This window comes from Momordica charantia (genome assembly GCF_013281855.1).
Source record: "Momordica charantia cultivar OHB3-1 chromosome 2 unlocalized genomic scaffold, Mcharantia_2.0 BLBB01000002.1, whole genome shotgun sequence".
Classification (NCBI taxonomy): Eukaryota; Viridiplantae; Streptophyta; class Magnoliopsida; order Cucurbitales; family Cucurbitaceae; genus Momordica; species Momordica charantia.
In genome coordinates, this window is record NW_028275160.1 from 18208577 (window position 1) to 18232484 (window position 23908).

At 39.3% G+C, this 23908-nt stretch overlaps 1 protein-coding gene and 1 long non-coding RNA gene across 2 annotated transcripts in view; both read left to right on the forward strand.

The window, feature by feature from the left end:
- Positions 1 to 1014, forward strand: part of LOC148212953 (uncharacterized) — a 2436-nt gene extending 1422 nt beyond the window's left edge. Inside the window, exon 3 of the long non-coding RNA XR_015789210.1 lies at positions 674 to 1014. This is a non-coding gene — a long non-coding RNA (uncharacterized LOC148212953). The remainder of the gene's footprint in view (positions 1 to 673) is intronic.
- Positions 1015 to 16144: 15130 nt separating this feature from the next.
- On the forward strand, positions 16145 to 16714 carry LOC148212954 (uncharacterized). Its single transcript, XM_088120444.1, has one exon. The coding sequence runs from the start codon at positions 16145 to 16147 to the stop codon at positions 16712 to 16714; it is 570 nt and encodes a 189-aa protein (XP_087976570.1).
- Positions 16715 to 23908: the final 7194 nt, after the last annotated feature.

The window sequence follows — 23908 nt, forward strand, 5'->3', positions numbered from 1 at the left end:
CGGTGATTCTAATTTTTGAATTAGTGTTGGGTCTTTATGTGGTGGCGGTCAAGGACCAATACATTGAGTAGTCGTCGATACCTTGGGGATAAATGTCATGGGTCGATGCACAGTTCAAAGCCTTGGGGATAAATGGCAAGGTCGAACGCCAAGCTTCTATAGATCAGTGTCGGGCTTTGGGGATAAATGGCAAGGGCTGATACAAATCGATGAGTTAGACTTGGAGGACTAACATAATGTGATTGGTTAGAAGTTGCTTGGCGGACAAGGACCAATATGTTGAGTATTAGTTGAGGCCTTGGGGATAAATGTCAAGGTCCAACACCGAGCACCGTAGAGAAGTGTCGATGCCTTAGCTACACAAGGTCAGGGGTCGGTACGACTCGAAGGAGTAAGTCTTGGAGGAATCAAGAAACAGAACTAGTGAGTTAAGATGTGAGGATGAGTTTGACATGCATGGTACATTTTTAGTTAAACTTATGCATAAACTGTTTCTTGTAATATGTTTCTTTCATTTAAGTTTCGAGATTAATGATAAGCATGATGTGTTGATTGTTTGATAAGCATGACACGTTGTTTCCTTGATAAGTATGCTGTTTGTGCGTGACCCTTCGGATAAGGGCTGCTTACTGGGTACCGTGGTTGTACTCATCCCTCTTTTTTTCCCCTCCAGTTTTGCAAGTATCGAGCTAACTCTTGGAATGGTGATGGCGAGGAGGAGACTTAAATAGAGAGACCATTTAACACTGCGTTGTTAAGTTTCAATTTGAATAGGATAGTTATAGTTGTTTGTTGGTAGCTTGAGTCTGTTATTAGATTACCAAATTGATTTGTTAAGTTCCTTATTTAAGGGATGTTTTAGGATTGACAGCTCATTGTTCTTGAGAACGTTAATTTTGTTTAGCTACTTGCACTATGGTGTTGTAATCTGTTGAGGATATTTATCAGTATAATACTTTTGTTCAAGTTGAACTTGAGTTGGCTTTTGCTTCGCTGCTATTTGTGAAAGTTAGATTCGGGTAGTGGATGGTTTATGATTAGTAAAGATTTCATTGAGAAGTTTTATAAAGTTAGATTGTTACTAAATTATTAACTGTGAATAATTTGAGTTTTGTTAGGAATTTGTGGTGTTTGGTTTTGTTTAGTGCAAGTTTTTGTTAAATGTTATTATTCAGAGTAGCGCAGTGGAAGCGTGGTGAGAGTTTATCATAGTTTGTATTTCTAGTGGTTTAATTCTCTAGTGCGAGTGAGACTTTTTAGGTGGCGTTTAGTAATGGTCGCCGTTGGGATGTTGAAAATTCTGGGGCGTTAGAGGTTCAATGTCCAATTATGAAACCCTTGGAAAAAGAGGATGAATCGAAATATAGTTGCTACACCAAAACTAGGCGCAAAGAACCAACCAGACCTAGTAGATAAATCAGGAATACAAAAACAAAAACAGTGTAGCGCGTGGGGCCATGTCGCCCGAGCGATCATAGTACGGCCGCTAATCAAATATCAAATCAATCTAAATTATAGGAATTAAATGGTGGAAAAAAAGTATACAATAGTTTTTATTCTTCCTTTTTATTTGATAGAGTACGAAGTATACAATAGTTAAAGTATAGATATTTTTACAAATATTTAATCTTGTAGGATCCCTTTGATAATCATTTGGATTTCTGTTTTTGGTTTTTGGTTTTTGAGCTTTTGAAAAATAAGGTTATTTGATAACCTATTAATTTTTTTGTTTTTAGTTTTTAAAAAACGACTATGAAATTCTAGGAAAATTCAAAAAAAAAATTAAAAAAATTAAAAGCAGATTTATGTTTTTCAGAATCTCATCTTTTCTTCTGATACTCAACTTATTTTTTCTTTCACATATTTATCTTTAATAAATTTTTTCCTCACTCTAAAATTTCTTTTTCATGCATTTATCTCCAAAAATTTTATTTCTCTTTCTAAATATTTATTATTATTTCTCTTTCTGTCTAAAATTTTCATCTCCATGTATTTTTCTTTTTCTTTTTTCTACAGATCACACTCTCATTTTCTCTCTTTAAAAATGTAATATTTTTCTAAATTTTTCTTCCTCTAAAACACAATATAACTTTTCTTTCTCTTTCTAATATATTTTTCCTTTCAAAATTATATTTTATTTTCTCGTTTAATGTTCTTTTCGGCTTAACTTTTATTTCTCTTTGTATTTATTTATTTTCTCTAAAATGTATATTTTGAATATTGTTTTTATCTCTCAATTTTTTTTTCTGATCATAATTTTTCTTTTTCTTTATAATTTTTTTTCCCTTTAAGATATATTTTCATCTCAAATTTAGTGTTGTTCTCTAAATTTTTTCTCTTTTTGTCTTTAATTTATATTTCCCTAATTTTTTTTCTAGACATTTTCTTTATCAGCTCTCTAAAATTTATCTTTTAAAAGTTTATTTACATCTATCTAGTTTCACGTCTCTACACTAGGGACGACAAAACAAAGGTGGGTCTCAACTCCAAGAATAGGAAATGCATGTCCTGTCCCCGTCTCCAATTCTATTTGTTAAATAATTAATATATTTTTATTGACATATTTACTAAATTGTGAATAATGTTTTTTTAAAACTAATTATTTATACTAGTAAATAATAATTCAAACAATTATTAATATATATCCATTACATTTTTTTTTTAGTTTTTAAGTTCTAAGAATAATTATAAATAATTATAAAATTGATAATTTTTACCACGATTGTCCAGTTCCCAAACAAGGATTATTTAACCTGGAACTCGATTCTCGAATCGAAAAACGAGGTGGAGATGAAGACTAAAAATTTTCACGAGCACGAGAATTAGAGAGGGACATCCTCACTCATATCCTACACCATTATCGGCTCTACTCTATATAAACTTTTCTCTCTCTAATATATATTTTCAATTTTCTAACATTTTAATAATCTAAAACTAAAATTGGTTACCAAACAGGTTTGATTTGTGTTTTTGAAAAACAAAAAACACTTATCAAATTTTGTTTTTTGAAAACAAAAAACTAAAAACTAAAAACTAAAAAAAAAAAGGTTATCAATCCCATTTTATTTTTCAAAACTCAAATATTTTAAATTTTATCCCTTGAACAAACTCACCTAACATCCAATGTGGACACATCAGATACACGATTAGGCGTGATTTTTCTGTGGCATACGAGGAACTAGCAAGTGAAGATCAATTTCTGGTAAGCATTCCTATTATTTTTATTCCTTCCTAATAAAGTTTCTTAGCCAAAACGAGCATAGCTCAAGTGTTTAAGGCACCTATCTCTGACCAAAAAGGTCATGAGTTTGAACAACCACCCCCACATATTGTATCAAAAATAAAAAATAAAAATAAATAAATAAAGTTTCTTAAAAATAATTTTTTGTGTATTTAAATAATAACGTTATCAAACTAGCCTTCTTATAGGTGCTGAATGATATTATCAATGCATTGGGGCGGGGAAACACGATAGTGAACAATTTATCAAAGGCATCGGGCGCAGCAGGCATAATGGTGCTGGTTCTGATTGCGGGAGTGATTGTATGGGATATATTTTCATCCGAATACGTGCTCGAAACAACAGTACGTGATGCTATGGTGACTGCTGCATCCCTCGGTGGGGTGTTGATAGATGATCTTGTTGAAGTTGCTTTGCCACTTTTAGGTGTTTGCGAGGAACCTCCTTTGTTCGTGATTGCGATTGCAATTATAGGTGGCATCATGGGGACTTATGTAATTGGCAGGTTTGTTGGTTGGTTGGTTGACTATATTTTTCAGACTGGGGACTTCACGCCACCTCTCAGCACCGATGGCCATCGTTGTTATGCGACGTCCTTGCCCGATGGCGAGGCATTGGCACGTCAAATTGTTCATCACCAATCACTTCCCAACTAGGTTAATTAGTCTATATAGCAATCTCTTTGGGGTGGAAAAACATGTTTGTACTGGTGTAATGAATAATCAACATCTTTTGATGTTCTTGTCAATCAATAATTTGTGCATTTTACCTTTCCACCTTTGTCAAGGACGAGCCGACCTTGAAAAGCACATGCAGCGTTGTCAGAAGTTCTGTTGGGAGCTCACTTGATAAGCGCCAAGGTTGTTCAGCTTACAAAGCTAGAGGTACTTCTAAGATCCTTGCAAACGTTCACAAAATTAATTAACTTATTGAATGATTCCAACCAAGAATAGGGTTACAAAGATGAATCACTCTTAGATCAAACCTATAGTCTATGACGATGGTCACTCATAGACCCAAGACGACTCACTCTAGAATTAGCCTGATCGAGACTAATCCAATTGTTATATTCTGTGATAGCTAAGCAAGGTAAGTGGTCAATTTGACTTGGTGGCACCTAATTTTAATTAAGAAACCAGCTCTCATGGAAGCTGATTCAGCTTTGAAGACTCCTCATTTTTAATGTAACTTCTTAGTGAATTTTTTTGGCCAGAGAAGGTGGTTTTCACCTTGTAGAATTAGTTATCAACCTTTTAGAATTAGTTATCAACATGGTAGTGGTGATGTTGTTAGAATTCTAGATTCTTCCATTTTGGAAGTGTTGTACCTCAGCCTAATAGCTAGAGGGTAAAGTGCAAGTGCACACTGTCACAAGTAATAATATGGAAGTATTCTAAGTTCGTCTCCACAGGGACTAGTTTTTCTTTTGAAATTGAATTTGAAAATTGTTAGAATGAGCAATCAGGTTTGTGAGAAAAATTAGTGAGATTGGTTGAACACGAAAAACACACGAAAATAATAGAATTTAAAAAACCAACCCCCTACTAAGATTTAGTTCTAAAAGATGATTCATATACCTATCTAATGTGCCTCTAATTAAACTCAATTTATGCAAACTGGTTCAACTCCTATTCCATACCGCTTTTGGTTGTTTAGAAGCTTAGGCTAGTGTTTACATATGTCTATGCAACTTAGAATCCTAAATAAATCAAGTTCCAACTTACGTTTAACGGGTAAGAGAGCCTATGTCTAGGATCTTGTTTTAGTTCTTATTTCTAAGTAACTTCCCGTTCTACCTTGATGAGATTCGTTTGACTCTAACCTTTTAAGAATTAAATTCAAACTAATGTGATTTAAACAACTGGCCAACAAGAAATCAACTTGACGAATTAGATCAATCAAGATAAGCAAAAGAGAGTGTAATACGTCGTGCTCGCTGATAGATGTAATTTAAATGGATGAACTAAACTCGTAGGAGGGTTGAAGAAATAATTTACCTACTCATGGAATTGAAAGAAATTAAGACAGAAGAGAAAGAAATTAAGACAGAAGAGAAGATAACAAAAGAAATCATTTTAATTAGAATTGGAAAGAAATTACAAAATGGAACAAATTGAATTGCAATAAAATAAACAAGAGTAATTGTAGAAAAATAATTGAAAACAAAAATTAAATAAAAACTACAAAACTAAAGTAGAAAGAAAAACAAAAGCATGGAAAATGTGATGTGTTGAAGTGATGCTTGGATGCTCCTTTTATAGGGCATGGAAGTAACAAGGATTTGAGAAATTCAAGGGAAGTTGGCAACCACTAGTTGTTGTAGAAATATCAGGAGTAAAACCAAATCTTAGACCAATTACTTGGTCAAAAGTGGTTATTCCCGTTTTGACAATCTAGGCATCGAATGTGGCTGAAGCATTGTGAAGCTGGAACTTTCAAAGTAACTTGGCTGGCTCATTTCTCTAATAAGCTAGAAATTCTGGTCCTGCAATGTGTCTGACGCATTTTGATCATCAATCTTCACTTTTCCTTACAAAATAAACATATTTACACAAATTAGCCTTCATTTACCTATAACTGAATTCCAATTCCCTAATCACAAATTATGCACATTTTCCCTAAATTATATGCATAAACATACATTTTTCATCCCAAATAACCGTCAACTAAACATTTTATCCTACACTTTTTAGCCTTTAATCAAGTCTTACCACACCCCAAAACATAATATTTTGCTTGTCCTCAAGCAAAAACAATAATTATCAAAGCAAGAATAAGCATGCAAAATTCAAGAATAAACCAAACATCAAGCAGAGCCGAGTAATTTGCTCATATGGTGTCTCAGGAGGAACGTCAAAGCTCTAATGCCTACTACTGTGCTCAAGCAAAATCATCATAAGGCCACCTTTGTTTAAAAGATAAAAGCTTTTCAAATTCTTCTATTGTCTAACTCAGAAAACTTTTTCAAACCCAGTAGAGAGGCACACTCCATTTAATGAAAATTTTCTAGCATAAAAATGACTCGAAAACAGGACAGTCGCTCAAGGGATTCTCTAGGCTGGCAACCAATCCGAGCTTGTTGATTAGTGAGTTGCACAAAGTTAAGCTAGATCAAAGTTGCTACCATAAAATTACGAGTATCCCTAAGTGAGACTCTTTTCGCAAACAGAGTGGGAACTGAGTTAAGGCAAGCTTCCTTACTTTTCTTCTCTCATTAAGTTCTCTTGCCACATATTTTGTCCTTTCACGCTTTTGTCTTTCCACTCTTATTTTTATTTTGCTTTTCTTTGCAAAATTTTCTATCACTTTTTCCTTTTTCCTTTTTTCTTTTGTCACTCTTCTTTTTTCTCGAACAAAATTTTTTTCTTGTTTTTCCACGTTTCTTGTTACCTCTCTTATTTTTTTGGCTCACTGCATCTTAACATTCTATTATGCTTGCTTAAGCTACTCCCCCAAACTTGAGGGAAGCGACTCCCCCAAACTTGAAGGACACAGTGTCCTCACTGGTTTTAAGTGTGAAAAATTTTTGGTGGTGCGTAAAATTTTTTTACCACTAAAGGACAAGGATCCTCTTAAAAGATGTAAAAAGTTTAAAGGTTAAAACTAAAGAAGCATAAATGAGTTTATCTTAAAACAACGTGGCAAATGAGTCATAGCTTGATCTAAATAGTAGAAAACAAAGCTCATGCATATTCCTAAATATCATCATCGACATGAGAAAAGAACAAGAACCTACTCAAATATGGCAAATCCAAGACTTTTCATGCGTAAAATTGATAAGGCAAATTGTGCATTCACTAGAAGATTCACAAAAAATAAAGTTGGGCAGTAGTGCACTTGATATGCATGAGAATATAGACGGCAGTCAACACAAAAAACACAACTCTCAACTCTTCGCAGCATGCTTCCAAATAAACAAAATCCAAACTAACTACAACCTATCCCTAATCATGCCTAACTAATAAACTACCTAGCAACAAAAAATAACAATAATCCAAAAAAAAATATTAAAAAGAGAGAGATAGGTCAGAAACTCCCCTTTTTCAACCTCTTCATTTTGGACTTCGGCCACCATGGATTTCGAACCGTTCCCATATTTTGAGCACTAGTACAGAGAGTATTTTGTAGGGCTTGACGATGTTCTGCAGAAATTGGGACAGCCTCTTCAAAAGGTTCGGGTTTGAATGTAATCAAACCCACCCACGGACTTGTAGTGATTGGTCATCGATGGTGGTGTCTGGCGGAACTGCGTTTTCGGCTAGGGATTGCGACGGGCGGCCGAGGGCTTTCTTCATCGGACGATTGGGAACGCTGGCGACCCACGAAGTAAGACGATGGTGAAGAATCAGAGCTCCGGGAGTGCGATGGTGAGGTTCCCATGGTGGCGTCTAGGTCTAGAAGAAGATGAAGAAAAACGGGGGGGGTGGTTCAAAGAAGAAGAAAAAAAATGTGACTTTTGTTTTGTTTTTAAAATTTTTATTATTATTATTATATTCTTTATATAAAAAAAACAAACCCTAGGTAAAAAAAAAAAAAAAAACCCTGGCCCAATTTATTTGGTTTCAAAAATTAAAAGCCCAAAAAAAAAACTCTCTTCTTTTTTTTTTCGAAAACTGTAATGCTTTTTTTTCCTCCTCCATTTTTTTTTAACAAAATAATGCATGAATAATAAAAAGAAATATATTGGGTTAAAATAACTTGGACCTTAATTGTGGTTTTGTTTAACAAATTTTTTTTAAGGAAATAGAAGCCCAATTAAGAAAACAAAACAAAACCCAAATTTTCTTTATTTACAAAGTGTTTAGAAATTGCAAGCCCAATTAACTTCGTGAGAGACAAAACCCAATTTTTTTTATTATTAAGAAGTTGCTAATAATTTTTGTTTTCAAAATGACAGAATTATTTTACAAATTTTTAAGAAAACATATTATTTTAGAAAAGAAAAAAAATACTTCCTATTTAAGTTAATTAACCATGTCAAGGTTCTTGCTCTGCACACGAAAAACAAACAAAAATCAATGAGTTATTTTTTTGAATTAAAAATAAACTTCAAAACTAAAAATAAAATAATTCACAAAATAGTGCCCCTCCAATCAAGCTCATTCGACCTCTCTTCTTCTACTACCATGTTGCAGTTTCTCTTCTTCAAATCACAATATGCTTGAAGGTCCAGCTCGAGAGGGAGGTGACTTACTTGTATGCATTTGTTTTTTAAAATTGCAATTTTGGTTGTTGCTTCTGCATAAAATTCTTCATCTGAACCTACCTCATCTTCTCCTATTTCTTCCTCCATTTTATCCTTGAAATGTGTGGTCAGCTCTCCCTTCTTTATATCTTGATTTATATCCAAAGAATGTCGAGGGAAAGGAAAAAGTGGTCCAATATTGAGAGGTGATGAGTTTAGGTCCTTTGCAACCTTATGCTTAATTACCTTTACTGGTTGCTCTTGTTCAACTTCCTTATAATTTCCTACCTCGTTCATCACATTAGGGCATGGTGGCTCATCATTGTCCACTAGAAGCTCTGCTTCGTCATGTTCGAGCTTGCTCCATACGCTCATTGTCTCACTTTGCTGTTCCTCTTCTTGCTTTGGGGTCTCCGCGTCATTAGGACAAGTTGTTGGTGGAATATTCCTCACCTCAGCAGCCAATTGATCTATTCAAATCTGCAGGTTGCGTACTGCTGCATCATTTCGCGCCATAAAATCTATCATGTTCTTGCATACTGTTGTATAATTTATCGCCATAAAATCTATCATTGTCTCTTCAAGGCAAGACATTACCCATGATTGTTTTTGCTTTAGATCCCATGGTTGATCGTACTCCTACTGAGGTTGTATTTGAAATTTTTGTGGGAATGCATGCTCATATGGATAGTTACTTTCAAGTTGTTGCCCTCCCGACAAGAAATTCGAATGATCCCTCCAATCTTGGTGGTAGGAATTTGAATAAGGAGTGATCTCTTGTTCAATCCTTGGTGGATCTTGATAATAAAGAGATGTAGGATTAGATGGACAATATTCAAATGAATGTCAATTATCACCACAATATGAACAAAAAAATTGATTAACAGGAGCTATGAACGAGCTACTTCCCATTGGTAGAAAAAATTGAGGATCCATTTCAATCACTCCTGTTAGCTATTGGCTCAATACAAGTAACCTCTCCTACTTTTCATTTCCTTCTATTTTTCAGTTTTTTTTTAAATCTCTGTTCACGCTTTAACATCTTGCAAGTTTTTTTCTCGATCTTGGGATCGTATGGTAGCAAGTGCGGATTTGTGCTCATGCACTAATGCTCACTTTTGAGGTTAGATAGGGGGATATTTTCATAACAAAAACGGTGGAGTGATTGCACACAAAAACAATTCACAAAGAAAAAATTAAAATGAAAACAAAGTCCCCAACAACGGCGCCAAAAACTTGTTGCGCCTCAGCTTAATAGCTAGAGGGTAGAGTGCAAGTGCACACTGTCACAAGTAATAATATGGAAGTATTCCAAGTTCGTCTCCACAGGGACTAGTTTTTCTTTTGAAATAGAATTTGAAAACTGTTGGAATGAGCAATCAGGTTTGTGAGAAAAATTGGTGAGATTGGTTGAACACAAAAAACACACGAAAATAATAGAATTTAAAAAACCAACCCCTACTAAGATTTAGTTCTAAAAGATGAATATACAGCTAGCAAATGTGCCCGTAATTAAACTCAATTTATGCAAACTGGTTCAACTCCTATTCCATACCGCTTTTGGTTTGTTTAGAAGCTTAAGCTAGTGTTTACATATATCTATGCAACTCTAGAATCCTAAATAAATCAAGTTCCAACTTACGTTTAACAGGTAAGAGAGCCTATGTCTGGGATCTTGTTTTAGTTCTTATTTCTAAGTAACTTCCCGTTTTACCTTGATGAGATCCGTTTGACTCTAACTTTTTCAGAATTAAATTCAAACTAATGTGATTTAAACAAGTGGCCAACAAGAAATCAACTAGATGAATTAGATCAATCATGATAAGCAAAAGAGAGCGTAATACGCCGTGCTCATTGATAGATGTATTTAAATAGATGAACTAAACTCGTAGGAGGGTTGAAGAAACAATTTACCTACTCATGGAATTGAAAGAATTTAAAACACAAGAGAAGATATCAAAAGAAATCATTTTAATTAGAATTGGAAAGAAAGTACAAAATGAAACAAATTGAATTGCAATAAAATAAACAAGAATAATTGTAGAAAAATAATTGAAAACAAAACTTAAATAAAAACTACAAAACTAAAGTAGAAAGAAAAACAAAAGCATGGAAAATGTGATGTGTTGAAGTGATGCTTGGAGGCTCCTTTTATAGGCCATAGTAACAAGGATTTGAGAAATTCAAGGGAAGTTGGCAACCACTAGTTGTTGTAGAAATATGAGGAGTAAAACCAAATCTTGGACCAATTACTTGGTTAAAAGTGGTTATTCCCGTTTTGACAATCTAGGCATCGAATGTGGCTGAAGCATTGTGAAGCTGGAACTTTCAAAGTAACTTGGCTGGCTCATTTCTCTAGTAAGCTAGAAATTCTGGTCCTGCAAAGTGTCTGACGCATTTTGATCATCAATCTTCACTTTTCCTTACAAAATAAACATATTTACACAAATTAGCCTTCATTTACCTATAACTGAATTCCAGATTCCCTAATCACAAATTATGCACATTTTCCCTAAATTATATTCATGAACATACATTTTTCATCCCAAATAACCATTAACTAAACATGCGAACAAAAACCCGATTGCATATCAATCTAGACGTCTAAATGCGAATGAAAAACATAGCAACGATTTCAATTGTCGTAATTATCTTTTGTAGGATCTACCTCGCGTTTGGATAAGGTTTGACAAGCTTTTGACTTCTCAAGCTCCCAAGAGGTGCAACCTGCAAAGACACACTTACTATCAGGTGGCAGATACATCGGCTGTTAGAGTCAATGGTCATCAAATTAGTGTTGATGGCCCAGCTGATGGTACTGCTCGTTCGCCTGTGAGGTGAGAAGCTGATGATGGTCGCTCCTATATTCGTGGTCGAATTGATGCTAGTCTAGCAGTGGCCAGTGACCACCCCATTGTACACCTCGGCAACCAGTCAACGGTGTCGTTCTCAAGGAGAGGAACAATTTGATCCTATGCAGTATTCGAGGACTACTATTCTCGATAATAGGTCACAACCCTACGATTGGGGAAGCACTAAAGCTCATTCAGGCCACACCATTGGTCTTCTAATTGATCCAGCCATCATTGCTAACATGGTTTCGAAGATGGTTGAGTTGAAGGCCTAACTCGAGGCTATGGAGAAAAGAGGTGAGTTGTTCTCTTCCACAGTCTCACGAGATCCAACGAAGGGGACACATCCGATGTGTCCTAGTCCACGACAAGAAGACCCACTTCCCAGTCCTGTCAGTGAGATTCGAATTGGGACTTTGTTGTGAAATATACGCCAGAGCGTGGAGATCCTATGTGAATGAAATGTAGTCGACCAAGAGGAATAGGATTGGCAATGTGACGACCCGCGCCCTAGGGTTTAACTACCCACTGTTTGGCATGAAGGTCGAGAGAATAATGGATGTTTGTGCGACATGCTTGATGGTCATACCCAGCGACCTCATAAGCAAATCACTTTACCATACAACATTAGACATGCCTGAACGATTGTTTAATGCACCAATATTCTCGACGTTTCAAAAGGGGGTCATTACTAAACCCAACCACTCCTACAATTCAAAAGGAAAAATAGAATCCTCTAATCTTTCACTGTTCTACTATGATATTAGAGCTCAAACAATAATCAAGCGGCATAAATGGAAACGACTATGCCTAGGCAATTAACCAAGTACAAAGTTCTGCTCATACAAGAGAAATGAAGTACTCCTTACAGAATAATATTTAATATACTAATATTTATAAACTTTAAGATATCTCAAATCAACAAAAATATAAAACTTAAACTCTCATAGGAATAAATGAATCAACAACTAAAAAACCTTTCAACTTAAACAGAATGAACTATCGACAACTACAAAATAAAAAACATCACCTATAATAGAAAGCCAAACAAAACTAAACAAACTTACGAAGGGGCAAACTAGTACTAGGAATAGGGTTGTTCCTATAAAAAATAAATAAACAAAAAACCATGTTATGCAGCTAAATGGTCGTTTCAAGTCTCCTCCATACCATCATCATACATGTGATGATGTGATCATATTTGGCCTAAAGTACTTAGAATCAAGTCAAGCTAAGAAGAGAGCTCAACCGCACACAAAATGCCCACAACGCGCGCGCCTACGCCACCAACGACGGGCTAACCCCACAAGACGCTGCCCCGCGCACGCCCTCTAGTGTCCAGCACGCGCACGTCTATGTCCGCGCCCCTCCTGTCGACAGCGCCCACGCGCGCCCTAGTCTTGCCAGCGCCCGCGCGCTCTAGCCGTGCTAACCTCACAAGAGGCCAGCGGCCCAGCCAGCATGCGCGTCCACTTGATGCCAGCGGCGAGCGCCCCAGCGCGCATGCCAACCACCCTCGAGGCCACCTGCCTGTAGCGCTAACCTCGCAAGCGCGCGCTCCTACCGCACTAAGCTTATAGCGCCAATGTCTGCGCGCGCTGCGGCCCGCCCACGCCTGTGCCAGACGCCTCCGCCCGCACGCCAACATGGCATGCATGACCAAGAGCCCGCACATCCTGCTGCCACCCTCGCACCCTACCGCCATCTGCGCGCCCATGCCGCCACCAGCGCCCGTGCTCGCGCGCTCAACAGCGCCCCAGCCATACCGTCCAGTGCCAGTGCCCTGTCGCACATCTTCAGCACCCATGCCGCACATCACCAGCGCCCCTGCCACCCCACGCGCTCAACAGCGCCCCAGCTATGCCGCCCAGTGCCAGCGCCCTGCCGCACATCGTCAGCACCCATGCCGCACATCACCAGCGCCCATGCCACCCCGCCCGCTCAACAGCGCCCCAGCCATGCCGCCCAGTGCCAGCGCCCTGCCGCACATCGTCAGCACCCATGCCGCACATCACCAGCGCCCCTGCCACCCAACATCAGCGCCTGCCCCAGCGCCCAGTGTTACAATCCTAACTGTTATCTTTAGATTGTACCCCACAAGTATGTCATCGAGGATGATGACAGTTTAAGTGGGGGAGAATGTCACAACCATACTAGTAGAGAGTAGGTTGTGACGCCCACGTAGCGGACAAGTGGTGGCGACACACATGTGTCGCCCGTCGGGCCATGTTGAGGGGCAAGAGTGAAATGCCGTGATGCGACCAAGGAGGATGGTGCATCACTAAACACACCATATGGATGTACTCAAGAATGCCTAGAGAAGGCATATGCAGAATGCAAGGCGAAGGCGATGTCAGTGGTGTCGGTGACAAGCTCAACGGGGGTCAGTTGGGGCCCCGGGCCACGACCCTAGAAGTCGGGGTTTCGTCGATAGTTTGGACGAGCGGCTTTAGAGTTAGATGCATATAAGTGAGATATGCAAGCACGCCAAGTTTCGTGTCAATCGGAGTTCAGACGTGCGCTCTACGTTGGCGAGTGACTCCTCGCCACTTTGCACCTACACGCCTGCCAGACTAAGATTGCCTTAGAATGTACCTTAGGGGGAGGCATGGAGTCAGCTCTCCACCACCCCTGGCCCCTGTGGCTTAAGTGAGCTACCCCATAGCACATGCGTGTGTCATGGCGTGAGCGAGCGTTGCAAGACCAAGGTCTTGGGCGTCTTCTTTCGAGAATGGGAATCTCAAGGACAGTGTCGAACGGCACGGGTGTGCCGGCATTGCACCTCGTCCCATGGGCTAGAGGTTGCACATAGGGGCCGTTATGCGGTACGGTATGCTCGAAAGACAAGGCACGACCGCGGGAGTCTTCGTGCCTCGATTACGTCCAGATGGATGGATGTCCGAAAGACCCCGATCATAAATACAAGTCCATGGGTCGGTTCTCGGTATGCGTGCCCAAGAGTTCAGCGAAGTCCGATGACATCCCGATGCTTGGGGTGGCATCCTACAGTACCGGTGGGCACCCGGTAAGTGAGGAAAAGCTAGTCTTGGCCCGATAAGCAGCAAGACTCATCCCGGTTGCCAAGTTTAGTCATTCATTGTTCGGATCTCGGCAGAAATCATCCCGGCAGTACCCAGTAAGGTCGTTTAGCTCGTTATTGGCTAGTTTCTCTGCAGGAATGGTCTTAGAGGCGTCTGATGGGTCCGATAAGCTAGTTTTGACATAGTTAACGGGCAGGAATCTCCCGGTTGTACCTGGTTGGCGTTTTAAGCTCGTTCTGACCCCGTTATAGGTCAGAACTCATCCCGGTAAGGTCCTGACTCATTGTAGGAGCGGGACGGCCGAGTGGCCGAGAACTAAGATGGTTGGAAAAGTGAAATGAAGTTGAGTCGAGGAAGAAAGAACCTCGTCTAAGGTTCGACGAAGCAACAAAGGGCGCGAAGAGTAGATTGGGGCTAGAGTTCCCTGTAAGGCTGGCCATGGTCAAGCTTAGATCATGGCACCGCGCGGTTGAAAAATGTACGACCGTGACACCCAGCACCCATGTCGCACACCTAGCGCGCCTGCCCCAGCGCCCAGCGCCCACACCTTACACCCAATGCACCTGCCCCAGCGCCCAGCGCACATGTCGCTTGCCCATCGCGCCCCACTCCGACACCCATGCGTGCGCTACCGTTGCCAGCCATGCCTTGCAGCCCACTCCTCCCAAATAAGAAATGTCTCTCCTTATGATTCTGGTTTATTCTAGGGAGATTTGCTTTAGAATTTATTTTGATTTCTTTGTTTTTAATTATCAAATTTAAATTCACTTTTTGACAACTTTTAAACTTTTAAGGAATTTATCAATTTTATTTTTTATTTTTTAATTTTGTTATTTTCCTAAAAAGGCCAAGGGCCTTGGCCTATAAATAGGCTTGTTCCCCTCCATGGTAAGACATCTTGGAATCATTGAAGTTGAATAGAATTGAGAGTGTTTCTCACCCCTTGCCTCGTGCAAACCCTTCTCAAATTTCGAATCCCTTTGTGTGGTTGAACTTAGGCCTTCATGTTTGAACCCCTCGGAGCATGCTTGCTTGATTGGTCATCAAACTCGTGGAATGTTTCCAGCCTCGAGCATAGTGAGTAATCTGTCTGCTCAAGGTAACGACTACAAAGGTAATCCCTCTAACCTTGGCCTTTCGGGTTGAACAAACTATACGATTGGATTCAAGTGGCTTATGGCTCAAGTAGCTCAATACGCTTGGGTTGTCTCGTATCATGTGTAACGCCCCACGTTCTCTGACTCGTTTATTCTAAGATATAAATAGTGCCTTTGAATTTTTTTCCCTAAGCTGATAATTTTAGTTTTTGGATTTTCTAATTTCGGAGTTCTGATGTTGGGTAAATTAGAATTAAGTTCGTCGGATTAAGAGAAATTAAGTTTTGAATTTTTAGAAAGAGATTTTTTTTCGATCTTAATTCAAGGTTTTGGAAATTGAATTTTCCTTTTTGGATTTTATTCTCGGGTTTTAAAATTTTTTTAATCTCTAAAATAAATTTTGCACTTTTTTTTAAGTGGGTTCCTTGCAACAAAAGGATTAGGAAAACCCTCCTTATTAATAAGATTAATAGCCATATTTTTATTTACTCACTTCTATTTCTTTTTGGTAAAATGGGAAATATAAGGAAAGAAAAAAAAAAGAAAGGAAATAAAACAAAACAAAAGAAGCCCTAGGTTTGAAGTTATGTCTCCTCCCTCTAACTGCACAAGAAAGGTCGTTTGGAGCATTACTCGTGCAAAAAAGAGAGAAAGGGAAAGAGTACACCCTCTACTATCTAAGTAGAAATCTAACCGGGGCTGAGCTAAACTATTCACCCATTGAGAAGATGTGTCTGTCACTTTTCTTCGCCATCGACAAATTGAGGCATTACATGCAAGCATTCACAGTACACTTGGTGGCAAAAGCAGATCCAATCAAATATGTCTTATCTAGACCAATTATCTCAAGGCGATTGGCTAAATGGGCAATCTTACTGCAACAGTACGACATTGTCTATGTTCCGCAAAAGGCAGTGAAGGGACAAGTTGTCCCATATTTTCTAGCAAACCATCCAATTCCGTCAGATTGGAAATTATCTGAAAGGTTGCCTCAGGAGGAGATTTTCTATATTGAAATCACTATGCCCTGGACAATGTATTTTGATGGTGCAGCTCGAAAGATTGGCGCAGGGGCAGGTGTAGTCTTCATCTCACTCAAGAAACACATGTTGCCATACAGCTTCACGTTTAACGAGTTATGTTCGAATAATGTTGTTGAATATCAAGCACTCATTATTGGACTTCAGATAGCCCTAGAAATTGGTGTGACATATAAACAAATCTATGGAGACTCGAAATTGATAATCAATCAACTACTGCTTGAGTATGAGGTAAAACATGAAGACTTGATACCTTAGTTCAATTACGCCAGACGATTGTTGGAAAATTTCGAAACTGTAACTATGGTGCATGTTCCAAGAGCGGAAAACAAGAGGGCATACGCATTGGCAAATTTAGCCACAGCTCTGACAATTTCTGAGGATGAAGTTTTGAATATCCCACTTTGTCAAAGATGGATCATACCACCAATTGTAAGCGAAAGTGAGGAAACAAATGCAATATCAGTCTTTGTGATCGGAAAATAAGGTTGGCGATAACCCATCATAGACTATTTACAACATGGGAAGCTCCCTGCAGATAATCGACATAAAACTGAAGTACGAAAGAGAGTAGCTCGTTTCATCTATTACAAATAAACTCTTTATCATTGTTCGTATGAACGCCTATTTCTTCGATGCTTGGGAAAGGAAGAATCAATAAAAGCATTAGAGGAAGCACATTCAGGTGTGTACGAGGCTCATCGATCCGGACCAAAGCTCCACCTTCAACTCAAAAGAATTGGCTACTATTGGCCTACAATGGTTCAAGACTCGATGCAATATGCAAAGAGATGTGAAGCTTATCAGTTTCACGCTAATTTCATACATCAGTCTCTAGAGCCGCTCCATCCAACTATAGCTTCCTGGCCTTTTGAAGCTTGGGGACTCGATCTTGTCGGTCCTATAACTCCCAAATCATCAGCGGGACATTCTTATATTCTCGCAGGAACTGATTATTTTTTAAGATGGGCCGAGGCTGTTGCACTAAAAGAAGCTAAGAAAGAAAATGTAGCTGATTTTATCCGCACTCATCTCATCTTCCGGTATGGCATCCTGCATCACATTATGACAGATAATGGGAGACAATTTTCAAAGGGCTTAATATACCAACTGTGTGAAAAGTTTGGCTTCAAGCAATATAATTCGTCAATGTACAACGCTGCAGCAAATGGGTTGGTAGAAGCGTTTAATAAAACGTTATGTAACTTATTGAAGAAAGTAGTCTCCAAGTCGAAACGAGATTGGCAAGAAAGGATCAATGAAGCATTATGGGCGTATCGAACCACCTATCGCACCCCGACCGGTGCTACACCTTATTCTCTTGTCTATGGAGTAGATGCTATGCTCCCCCTAGAAAGAGAAATTCCATCTTTGCGAATGGCGGTGCAAGAAGGGCTAACAGTGGAAGATAATGCTCAGCTACGTCTTCAAGAGTTGGAAGCGTTGGATGAAAGAAGATTGGATGCTCAGCAAGCTTTAGAATGCTACCAAGCACGAATGTTAAAAGTCTTCAACAAAAAAGTGCGACCTCGATCATTTCAAGTTGGTGAGCTCGTACTTGCAGTTCGAAGATCGATTATTACAACTCGACATACAAGGAACAAGTGCACTCCAAAATGGGAAGGACCCTACGTTATAAAAGAAGTCTACACAAATGGAACATACAAGATCGTGGACAAAGACGGGTTAAGAATTGGCCCAATAAATGGTAAATTCCTGAAGAAATACTATGCTTGAAATGTAAACGCTCCTTATCACAAGAGCCTAAACTACACGATACTCCTGGCCCACATGAGTTTAAAAGGTAAATGGCCAATTTTTTTTTTTTTTTGCAAATGAACTATGTTATTACTTGATCCCTTTTGTTAGAGGGTACGTAGGCAGCTTAAATTAAACTTTAAGTTCAGTCCAAGTTAAAAAAAAAAAAAGAAAAAATTCCTAGTTAAAAAAAAAGAACTTAAAAAAAACGGCGACTCCACAATGATGCTGCAAGACGCATATGTATAACCTTCCCAAAAGTGATGGTACGGTGTTCAACCCTGTTGAAGGCGAGCTCTACAGCATAATGAAGGATGATCACCGGGGGCATAAAACATCAAAGTAGGTTTTGCTCCTTATGACAGGCAGCATCCCCCAAACAAAGTCTTCACTCGATCGTTGGCGAAGAAGTTGTGCTCGAACGTTGGCGAAGACGCTACACCCGCTTGATCCGTGGCGAAGACGCTGGTCGCGCTCGATCGTTGGTGAAGATGCTGCACCAGCTCGATCATCGGCGACGACGTTAATAAATACCCTCACAAGCCTCATCCCAAATGGATGGTAACAAACAGGGTAAAGTCTGCTACAAATACTCAACCAAACCTGGGAGTATCTGAGCTGCAACAAAATACCCTCACAAGCGTCATCCCAAAAGGATGGTAACCGAGAGGGTAAAGTCTTCTACAGATACTCATCCAATCTTGGGAGTATCTGAGCTGCAACAAAATACTCTCACAAGCATCATCCCCAAAAGGATGGTAACCCAGTGGGTAAAGTCTTCTGAAGATACTCAACCAATACTAGGAGTATCTTAGCTGCAACAAAGAGACAAAAAAAAAACAGAGAGAGAGCAAGAGCAAAAGCGAATATTGAAGTACATATTTACCTAACAAGAAGCAAGCAAAGTTGAACGTCACTCGTTGTAGATAATTTTGTAAATATCAATTCTAAAAAAAAGGAAAAAAAAGGAAAAGAAAAGAAAAGAAAAAATGTTAAGGTTGCTGTGAAAAAGAAAAGAAAAGAAGGAAAAAAAACAGCTATTCCACATATTAGTTACAAAAGGAAAAAAATAAAAATAAAAAATAATTTCTCTCTCTCCCAATTCATCGTCTTCTTCAGCATGACGGACCGACGGAGATATTGAGCAAAAAAAAAATGTCAAACTCCTCTGTTCGATGCTACAGATGATGTTACTCGATTTGCCGAGTTATCTCTCCGACAATCCCAGCACCGGTGACATTTTTCATGCCCATAGAAATGTTGTAAAAGAAGGATTGGAATTGAATAGAGTAAGATGCAGCTAAAATGGATTGAGTAGAAGTAGAGAAGAAAGAAGAGAAAATGACACAGTGATTTTACATGGAAAACCCCTAAACGAATTAAGGTAAAAACCACGGGCAAGGAAGAAGAAATTGACTCAATAAAGTAGGAGTTACAAACTTTCTTTCTTATGGAGAACAAAAACTCTCATAAGAAGAAACACTCTCTATCTTTATCTCACCAAGCCTCAAACTCACTTTAGCTCACTTGGAATTGAGAATTTTTTGGATGGGTTGCCAAGTATGGGTGCCCACCTATTTATAGCCCATCCATACTTGATCATCAAGCAAATTTCTATGGCTACAATTATGCCACATACTAACCTTGGATAGATGATGATCTAGTGGCCACAATTTTTCCACATATTGTACTCTAATAGCTTCTAGTTTCTTCAATTATCCAATCAAGCTTCTTGAGCAAGCTTACTTATCCTAGTGGCTTCTAGAGATTTCTATCTCCAAGGAGGCTTCTTGAGCAAGATTTGGCAATCCACGTAACTTAGTGGTTTCTAGAGGCTTGTTGAGCATACTTGGGAAATATTATTTAACAATCTCCCACTTGGAGATTTGATTGATAATCAATCACATCTCCACACCATTCTTTCTACCTGGCCACCTTCATGTTACTTATGTTTCTGCTAGGCCATTCGAGGATCGACACCAATTGAACTTGTCAGCATTGACTGCCTTGGTTAAGTAGTCTGTTAGGTTTTCTTTTGTGTGAGATTTTATGCAAGTCCACTGTTCCTTCCTCCACTTTCTCACGAACGAAGTGGTATTGCACTCGGATATGTTTCGACTTGGAATGGAAAGCTGGATTCCTTGCAAGATACAAGGCACTCTGACTGTCACAAAACAGAGAATTATTCTTCTGTTCATGTCCGAGTTCCTCCAATAGCATTTTCAACCAGACCGCCTCTTTACTAGTTTGTGTAGCTGCAACATATTCTGCTTCTGTTGTTGATGTAGCCACAACTGACTGCAGTTTTGAAACCCAGCTTACAGCTCCGCTAGCAAGAGTGAACACATATTCGGTGGTGGATTTGCTTTTATCACGATCACCTGCATAATCTGTGTCAACATATCTTCTGACAATAAAGTCTGGTCCTCCATAACACAATGCAACATCAGTGGATCCTTTGATGTATCTAAGGATCCTTTTAACAGCGTTCCAATGCTCTCGACCTGGATTTGCCATATACCGACTAACTACTCCTACTGCATGTGCAATGTCTGGTCTGGTACAGATTATGGCGAACATTAGGCTTCCCATTGTTGATGCATACGGTACTCGATACATCTCCATCCTCTCTACTTCACTGCTAAGGCTCATACTAGAGGATAACTTGAAATTAACAGGAAGAGGGGTAGAGATTGGCTTACAGTTTTGCATGTTGAAGCGTCACAAGGCTTTCTTCAAATAATTTTTCTGTGATAGCCAAATCTTCCTGTTATTTTTGTCTCGGTGAATTTGCATCCCCAGTATCTTGTTTGCTGGTCCCAAGTCCTTCATTTCAAACTCCCTAGCCAACTGAGCCTTCAATTCTTCGATACGATCTTTGTTGGGGCCTGCAACCAACATGTAGTAAACATACAACAGCAAGACAATAAAGTCTTTTTCACCAAACCTCTTGAAATATGCATAAGGGTCTGCATTAAGTCTGTTGTATCCAAGGCTCACGATGAAGGCATCAAATCTCTTGTACCAACACCTCGGCGCCTGTTTGAGACCGTACAGAGATTTGTTCAACCTGCAAACCAAGTTCTCTTTTTCTTTTACTTCAAAGCCTTCTGGTTGGAGAATGTAAATTTCTTCTTCGAGATCTCCATGGAGAAGGGCAGTTTTAACATCTAACTGCTCCTGTTGTAGATCAAATGTAGCACATATTGCCAAGACTATTCTAACCGTAGTCAGTTGAACTACCGGAGAAAATATCTCATTGAAGTCAATACGTTCTTTCTGAGCATATCCCTTCACCACCAATCTTGCACGATATCGCTCCACTTGGTCATTATTGTTGCGTTTGATCTTATACACCCACTAGTTGCCAATCGGCTTTCTCCCACGTGGTAGCATTACAAGTTCCCAGGTCTTGTTCTTATAGAGAGCTTCTATTTCTTCCTGCATTTTTGTCATCCACTCAGTAGTATTTGAACTAATCATTGCCTCTTGGAGAGTAAATGGCTCTCCATCCTCAGTTAGAAGACAATATGCAACATTACTCTCTATAATTTAATCAGATTGCCAACTTGGTGGTTTTGTCATCCTACCTAATCGACGAGTCTCTGGTACTTGTGATCTTTCTGGTTCCTGGATCTTGTGCGCTGGTTCAGCTTCAGAAGAGTCCTCTTCAGATTCTTTCTCCACGTGTACTGTTGTAGTCTCTGAACTTTTATTTACAGTGCTATCATCTTCTACAGCTTGTCTCTTGTCCTCCATAAAGATCACATCCCTGCTGACGATAACCTTGTGGGCAGTGGGATCCCACAGGTGATACCCCTTCACACTACCAGCATACCCCAAGAATAAACATTTCCTGGATTTTGGATCCAGCTTTGTAGTTTCTTAGGCATTGTACATTACGTACACCGAACTTCCAAATGTATGGAGGTTTGAATAATCAGCTGGCTTGCCCGTCCACATCTACATCGGTGTCTTCAACTCAATTGCGGTTGATACAGCACGATTCACTACATAATAGGCGGTATTGACTGCTTCTACCCAGAAAGATTTATCTAAGCCTGTAGCTGCTAACATTGCTCTTGTTCTCTCCAACAACGTTTTGTTCATCTGCTCTGCTACTCCATTTTGCTGAGGAGTGTAAGCCGTAGTGAACTGCCTCTTGATGCCTTCTTGATTACAGAAATCCGCAAACTCATTGCTCGTATATTCCACTCTATTATCTGTCCGCAAAAACTTCAACTTCTTGCCAGATTGAATTTTTACCTGCGCTTTGAACACTTTGAAGACCGAACACACATCTACCTTCCTCTTGATAGGATACACCCAACATCTTCTAGAGTAGTCATCTATAAAGGACACGAAGTACCCTGCTCCTCCTAGAGATGTAACCGGTGCTTGCCATACATCAGAGTGAACCAATTCTAGAATCTCTTTACTTCTAGAATTTGATGTGTTGAACTTTAACTTGTGCTGCTTACTTGTAACATAATGCTCACAAAAGGGTAGAGATACCTTAGTGAGCCCTGGGAGTAGATTCTGCTCTGCAAGAACCTTCATTCCTTATTCGGATATGTGTCCAAGTTTCTGGAGCCAGATCATCGATAGCTTTTCACTTGGACTTTTTGAGGCAACCGATGCTTCTTCTTCTTGCAAAGTCTCTCCCTCCAACACGTACAAGTTTGTAGCCACCTTTTTTTCCTTTAAAAGTGTAAGTGCACCTCAAATCACCTTCATGATTTCTTTTTCCACGGTCATCTTGTTGACCTACCGAGAGCAAGTTCTTCGTCAGGCCTTCTACATGTCTCACTTGTTGAATTTTGTGAACTATATTGTCATGGAACTTCAACTTGATAGTTCCAATACCGACAATCTTCAGGGCATGATCGTCACAGTTGAACACAGATCCTCTAGAGACAGGTTCATAATGATGGAACCATTCTCGTCGAGAGGTCATGTGATAAGTGGCTTCTGAGTCGATGAACCACACGTCAGCTAAACTATTTCTGCCTCCAACAATTGTCGTTACTTCACAACACAAGATATCACCTTCATTTGAAGTTCTTGCTACATTTCCTTGAGGATTAGAATCTTTCTTTAGACTCCAACAATCCTCTTCAAATGTCCATTCTTACCACAGTGGTAGCACTTCATGTTCTTCTTACTTCTAGATTTTGCCCTTCCTTGATTTTTGTTCCCACTTGAGCCACGTTCCGTTGATCTACCTCTTGTCACCGCTAGAGCCTCTGCTTGTTGTGAACTCACCAACTTATCTACTTTGTTCTTGCGCCGATTTTCCTCTTCCAGGACAGCAGCTCCAATATCTTCAAAGTTTAGATGGTCGGTGAGAACATTATCTGTCACGTTGATGACAAGTTGATCATACGAATCAGGAAGACTTTGAAGTAGAAGTTCAGCACGTTCATTTGGCTCTATTTTACAACCCAATTATGTGAGTTGAGAAAATAGAGTATTCAACGTGTTGATGTGCTCTGTCATTGGAGTAGAATCTGACATTCGAATAGTATACAATCTCCTCTTAAGGAAAATCTTGTTGTGAAGTGACCTGGCCTCGTACAACTTTTCGAGATGATCCCAAATCTCATTCGCAGTTTTCTTCTCCTCTATGCTTGACAACAATTTATCTGCTAAAGCCAGATGAAGATTTGCAACAGCATTCCCGTCCATCTCGTT